Source organism: Bison bison, unplaced genomic scaffold (assembly GCF_000754665.1).
Source record: "Bison bison bison isolate TAMUID 2011002044 unplaced genomic scaffold, Bison_UMD1.0 scf7180017864519, whole genome shotgun sequence".
In the NCBI taxonomy this organism is placed as follows: domain Eukaryota; kingdom Metazoa; phylum Chordata; class Mammalia; order Artiodactyla; family Bovidae; genus Bison; species Bison bison.
This window is the reverse complement of record NW_011495072.1, coordinates 3066439-3073621: the sequence shown is the minus strand read 5'-3', so window position 1 is coordinate 3073621 and position 7183 is coordinate 3066439. Positions and strand designations below refer to the sequence as shown.

General features: G+C 34.5%; 1 protein-coding gene across 1 annotated transcript in view; it reads left to right on the top strand.

The window, feature by feature from the left end:
- MAN1A2 (mannosidase, alpha, class 1A, member 2) overlaps positions 1-7183 on the top strand; it is a 155465-nt gene that overhangs the window by 65262 nt on the left and 83020 nt on the right. Inside the window, exon 5 of the mRNA XM_010830715.1 lies at positions 2542-2622. Coding sequence (XP_010829017.1) covers positions 2542-2622 — 81 coding nt within the window. The remainder of the gene's footprint in view (positions 1-2541; positions 2623-7183) is intronic.

Genomic DNA, 7183 nt, shown 5'->3' with positions numbered 1-7183 from the left:
ACTTCACTTTCACTTTTCACTTTCATGCGTTGGAGAAGGAAATGGCAACCCACTCCAGTGTTCTTGCCTGGAGAATCCCAGGGACTGGGGAGCCTGGTGGGCTGCCATCTATGGGGTCGCAGAGTCAGACATGACTGAAGTGACTTAGCAGCAGCATATTCTAGTTATGCAAGAAAAATAGTAAATGCATATTCAAGTTATATATAACATATCAGGTAGTGATAAGTTCTTACTCTTAAAGAAGAGTAAATAAATAGGATTGGTGAGTAAATTGGTGAGTAAACAGGAGTAAGCAGTGGTGAAAAGTTGCTGTTTTTATACCTGATGACTATTGAAGGTAATAATATTTCTGAGAAGACACCCAAGGGAAGCCATGTGGATATGAGAGAGCCAAGCTTTCTCCTAATAGGTATTATAGCTGAGTATAAAATTAGAGGTTGGTGATTATTTTCTCTTAACCTTTTAAAGATACAATCTCATTGTCTTTCTAACATGCTGTTGAAAAGTATGCTGTCAGTTTAATTTTTAAAAGGTAATCTGTCTTTTCCCCCCTTGTTAATATTTTCTTTCTTTGCTTTGTTTTTCTGCAGTTTCTTTACCATTCTGTATTTAGATCATTCTGTAAAGGATGCATAATATTCTTTAGTCTGAGGACTTTTGTTTTCAGCACTTTAGGAAGATTCTGTCTTTACTCCTGTAAATAATGTTTCTTCCTCATCCTCTCTGTTCTGTTCTCTAGACCTTCTCTTCTGTCTCTTGTCAGGAAAGGTTTAAATTTTACAAATAAAGAATTATACCATATTAAGATGATGATAAGTGTTAATTGGGGAAATAGTACAGAATAAAGACTATTAGTGATGAGGGATTACTTCACTATTTTATATTGTGTGGTCAGAAAAACTTTCTAAGTGAAATTTGCTCCTAGAGATGTGCAAGTGGTGTAAAGACTGACACAGAAGTGAATTCGACAATTCTCAAATGGCAGGTAGGCCCATTTGGTGCAACCATAAAGTGAGTCAGAGGGATATTTGTTAGGAGATAATGTCAGAGAGGTTGTGGGGAATCTTATTATGTCTAATAAGTCATTTTATCCTGAGTATAACCAGAAATCATTGTAAAAGTTTGCACAGAGTGGTAATCTATGCTGACCTAAGATTGAAAAGTTACATTACGCTCTAGCTGTACGGTACTGAACAAATAGAGTGCTGGGAAGGATGAAATCAGGGAAACTGGTTAGAAGGTATTATTGTTCTAGCGAGTGACAGAGACCCTCTCTCCCTCTTTCGTTTCCTCTCTATATTTAGTGAATGTCTACTATATATCCTGCAGTATGCTTTATATTGGGAATATATGAAGTAGTATAAATGCTTTGCTTTTGAGGATGGGATAACAGTTTATGTTATTAAAATAATTATATTGTGAAAGTTCTATATTAGAGAATTATGCTTGTGTTAGCAAATGATGTCTTCTGCCTGTGAATATTGGAAAGCCTTCAGGGTAATACATATTTCCTTTTAATTTTTATTTAAAAGTTAATTAGAAATATTATTTTTCTATTAGTCAATTTTGTATATTCTGTGGATTCTTTGGTCATGTTCTTTGCCACTTCTTCACTTTTCTTTCCATGCATTAGAATCTGTCTCAGCAATATCTTTATCCATATCTAAATACAAACCTGTAGACTATATGTGGTAAGTTACTCTATATTTGTGGCAGATATCCTTCTGTTTGTTTCTTGCCTTTTAATTTTGTTCATGATTTTTTTGTTATAGGTAATTTTCATTATGGGGAAATTCAAGTTTTTCTATCATTGTTTGTTATCAGTGCCATTGATTATATGCTTATAAAGTACCTGCTTTCTCAAGGGAGTATAGATATGTTGTCACATTTTCTCCTACTTTTTTTTTTGTACTTCTGTGTTTACTTCTAAATTATTTTGATTTCATTTTGATAAATACGTATATATCATATATATGAGAGTCAAATTAATTTCTCATCTAGGAGTTAGTTTTTCAACATTATTAATCGAAAAATCTATTATCTTGTCATTACTTTTTGGTACCTCCTTTAACATTGATTAAGTTATACATACTAGAAAAGTATTTAAAATTCATGAGAAGAGATAGAAGTAAAAATGGACATACAGTTTACTGAATATATATTATAGTGTAGTGAATATAGTATAGAACAGAAAGGGGCCAGTGGATAGAGCACTGTTTCAAAATTTAAGAAATGGAGGCTTTCATGAGGGAGAATAGTCAAGTCATCAAATATCTTGCTAATTTCATAATCATATGTAAGGCACATGAAAATGGCCCATTGGTTATGGCAACTAGGAAGCTGTGCTGATAGCAGTAGAGGAGTTTCAGTAACATTAACAAATGGGAGGTGAGATTTCAGTTGCATGAGAAATGAAGATGTAGAAAGTGGAAAAAAAATATTCTCCCCAGTGTGTTTGTGAGAAACATATGAAGTATTGAAGATATTTCGAAACCTTTACAGCTTTGTGTATATGTGAGCATTTTCAATATGTTTTCACAGAATTCAGAAGTGTCTGTGTTTGAAGTCAACATTCGATTTATTGGAGGCTTACTTGCAGCGTATTACCTTTCAGGAGAGGAGGTGAGCAAAATCAGTAATAAATTGTTTGGGGGAAAAGGTTGTGAATTAAATTTAGTAAAATGAAATATTTCCCTAGCAGCATGTCATCTTTTAAAATTGTCTAATGAACTAATCTACAGGTTTTCTGAAATAACTAGATCTTCAGATAGAGCTCTGTTCCTTGGGGTTAATGATTTTTTTGTTTTGAGAATATCAGTAAGACAAATTTATCACAGATCCTAACATTGTGTACACTATGTCTCCTCTGTAGGAGTAATCCTCTAGAATTTGCCATTGCAGTTAATTACATGGTTGAAACAAAAAAATGAGTCAATAAGATTAAAATTAAGGAATGAATCAGTAAGATTCATTTTGTTTAAAGTGCCTATTTGGAAATTGAATGCCATTTATTGCTGTGAATTAAAAAAATAAAACACCAACAACTCTAAATTCTCCTTTTTGGAAGTCTTGGACTGAAATTCAGTTAGTTTGAAATAGAGACCATTATTTATGTTTTTAAATACTCCTTGATAAAGGTGTACTTATTAAGTATGTTTCAAGTACTCCTTGTTAAAGGTGATTTTTGGAAACGATGGTTCTGTACTTTGAGAAATTCTGACCCAGCTTTTAGAGTTTAGAGTTTCTCAAAGTACAGAACCATCGTTTCCAAAAATCACCTTTAACAAGGAGTACTTGAAATATACTTAACAAGTACACCTCACTTTTATCAATAAAATCATAGTAAGTTAATGCTGCTGCTGCTGCTGCTAAGTCGCTTCAGTCGTGTCCAACTCTGTGCGACCCCACAGACAGCAGCCCACTAGGCTCCTCTGTCCCTGGGATTCTCCTGGTAAGAATACTGGAGTGGGTTGCCATTTCCTTTTCCAATGCATGAAAGTGAAAAGTGAAAGGGAAGTCACTCAGTCGTGCCCGACTCTTAGCGACCCCATGGACTGCAGCCTACCAGGTTCCTCTGTCCATGGGATTTTCCAGGCAAGAGTACTGGAGTGGGGTGCCATTGCCTTCATAGGATTTTTTGGTCAGGCTTAATGAAGTGTTACTAACACAGTAAAATTCACCCACTTCAGTGAATACTTATATGAATTTTTACAGTGCATACAATCTAGTAAGCACAAGTAAGAGACAGAGGAATTTATCATCCCATAAAATTCCCTTTTACCATTACCACCAGCCTCTGGTAACAATTGATAGGTTTTCCATTCCTACTGGCTTCTTTTTGTAGTACAATGCATTTGAGATTTATGGAAATTGCAACCCACTCCAGTGTTCTTGCCTCGAGAATCCCAGGGACGGGTGAGCCTGGTGGGCTGTCGTCTCTGGGGTCGCACAGAGTCGGACACGACTGAAGCGACTTAGCAGCAGCAGCAGCAGCATATATTTTTTTTTTTTTTTTACTGCTGTATATAGTATTGCATTGTGTGACTCTAAGGTAGTTTATCCATTCACCAGTGGATTTGTTTTTAGTTTTGGAGGTTATGAATAAAGCCGCTATAAATATTTGCGTTAGGTTTCTGTGGGATCATAAATTTTTATGTCTTTTGGGTAAATATCTAGAAGTGAGATTGCGGGATCAAATGGTTAGTAAACTTTGGAAGAACTCACCAGACTCTTTTTCCAACAATTGTCTTCTATCATGACTAGTACTTGCTATTGAGAGTTTCTTTATTATTTTTAGCTATAGGTGTGTAGTAGCATCTCATTGTGGTCTTATTTTCCTTCTCTCTAATGACAGATCATGTTGAGCACCTTTTCATGTGCTTGTCATTCATATATCTTTTTTAATTGTTCAGTCTTTGGCCATTAAATTTGTTTGTTTTATTATTTTTGAATGTTGAGAGTTGTTTTTTTTTTTTTGTATATTCTGTATATTCTGGACTTAGGACTTTATAACCTATGTGTTTTCAAGTATTTTCTCTCTCTGGCTTTTCTGTGACTTAACAGTATCTTTTGAAGAACTGGAGTTGTCACATCTTGAATTAATCCAGTTTATCAGTTATATCTTTTATGGTTCATGTATTTGATATTTTGTTCAAGAAATGTTTGCCTAATCCAAGGTCACACAGATTTTCTCTAAATGCATTATAGTTTTACTTTATTATACTTTTAAATCTATAGTCGTTTTGAGTTAAATTTTACATGCTGTGAGGTAGAGATTGAGATTCATCTCTTTCCATATAAATATCCATTGCTAGAATTTGAAAATCCAACCATTGTTGAAAAGACTAGTCTTTCTCTATTTAATTGACTTTGCACCTTGTTTGAAATTAATTGACCATATATGAAATCTATTGACCAAGTGTGGATATACTTCTAGACTCTGTTCTGTTGATCTGTATGCCTGTCCTTTTGCCATTACCATTCTGTGTTCGTAATTATGAATTTTTGGTCTTTATGGTCTCATAATTAGGTTGTATGAATCCTACAACTTTGTTCCTTTTTGGAATTATTTTGGCTATTCTAGTTTCATTTTCTATATAAACTTTAGAATCAGTTTCCTGATTGTCACGATATAATCTTACTGGAATTTTGATTGGGATTATATTGAGTCTGTCAGTAAGTTTAAGGAAAATTGATAACTTCCAATGCATGAACATAACATATCTCTACATTTATTTAGTTCTTTAATTTTGTTTATTGGTGTTCCTAGATTTTACAGATCTTATGTATATTTTCATGGGTTTATATTTCATGTTTCTTGATGCTGTTAAAAGTGGTATTGCATTTTTAAATTTTAATTGCTGATTGTACAATGTCAGTATATATAAATACAATTGATTTAAAACAGCTTTTAATAAAAGTTTAAGTTTGCAGCTGGCTCAAGACATTTTTTTCTTTTCTGGATAATTTTTCTGATGCTATCATTTTTTTAAAATGTGGTAAAATGTACATAATAGAATAGCATTCACATTGTTGTGCTCTGTGCAGTTGATTTTCTCATTGACCTTGTGGCCTGAGATTATCCTATATTAACTAGTTAATTCTGGTCACTTTTAAATGGATTTTTAATAGGTTCTTTGGGGCTTCCCTGGTGGCTCAGCAGTAAAGAATTTGATTGCCAATGCAGGAGACATGGGTTTGCTCCCTGGGTAAGTGGCAACCCACTCCAGTATTCTTGCCTGGGAAATCCCGTGGACAGAGGAGCCTAGTGGGCTACATACAGTCCATGGGGTCACAAAGAGTTGGACACAACTTAATGATCTTTTCCTTCCTTCCTTTCAATAGATTCTTTGGGAATTTCTTTTTAAAGAATCATGTCATCAGGGAACAGAGGTGTTTTATTTCTCTATATAGAGAACTGTTTTATTTGTATAGTTCTTTTATTTTTTCTTTTTCTTGCCTAGAACCTACACTAAATACAAAGTTAAATGGGAGTGATGAGAGTGTATTCCTTTTCTGGTTCCTGATATGAGGGGAAGAGCATTTAGTTTTTCACCATTAAGCATAATGGGTTTTTTGGTAGATGCCTTTCATCTTGAAGAAATTCCCTGCCATTCCTTTTTGCTGAGATTTTAAAACTCATGAATAGGTATTGAATGTTGTCAAATGTTTTTGGCATTTAATTAGATGATTATATGATGTTTCTTCTTTATTTGCTGATAATGTGAATTATACTAGTTGATTTTTGAAATCACCTTGCATTTTGTGGAAGAAATTCCACTTGGTCATGTTGTATTATCCTCTTTAAATATTGCTGGAATTGATTTGATAATGCATTGTTGAGAATTTTTTGCATGTATGTTCATATGAGATATTGATCTATAGTTTAAATATCTTTTTGTGTATGTGTGTGTTTCATGTAAGAGTAATGCTGACGATGTAAAATGAGTTTGGAAGTGTTTCTTTCTACTGGAGAAGTTTGTGTATTGTTGTTGGTTAGTCTCTCAGTTGTGTCTGACTCTTTGTGATCCCATGGACTGTAGCCCACCGGGCTTCTTTGTCCAGGGGAGTTCCCAGGCAAGAATACTAGAGGGGATTTCCATTTCTGCTCCAGTGTTTGGTAGAACTTCCCAGTGAAACCAGGTGAGGTTGGAGATTTTTTGTTTTTTCCCACTAAGTTTTACAATGTATGTATTCGGTTTCTTTGGTAGATAGATATAGTACTATTCATGTTTTTTCTTGTTAGGTGGCTTTTGTAAGTTTGTGTGGCTTTTGTTGTTTATTTCAGGGAATGTGTTTGTACTAAATTGTGGACATAATTTGTTATTATCCTTTTCATATCTGTAGGGTCTTTAGTAATGTTCCCTGTTTCATTTTCTCTTTGGTTGTCAGTCTGGCTACAAAGTGTATTAATAGTATTTCAGGCTTCCCTGGTGGCTCAGGCAGTAAAGAATCTGCCTGCAATGCAGGAGACCAGGGTTCAATCTCTGGGTTGGGAAGATCCCCTGGAGAAGGGAATGGCAACCCAGTCCAGTATTCTTGCGTGGAGAATTCCATGGACAGAGGAGCCTGGTGGGCCAGAGTCTATGGGGTTCTCATCTTCTTTTTGGCTGTCAGTCTGGCTACAAGTTTATTAATATTATTATTTCAGAGAATTGGTTTTTGTTTCATTGATTTTTCTCTA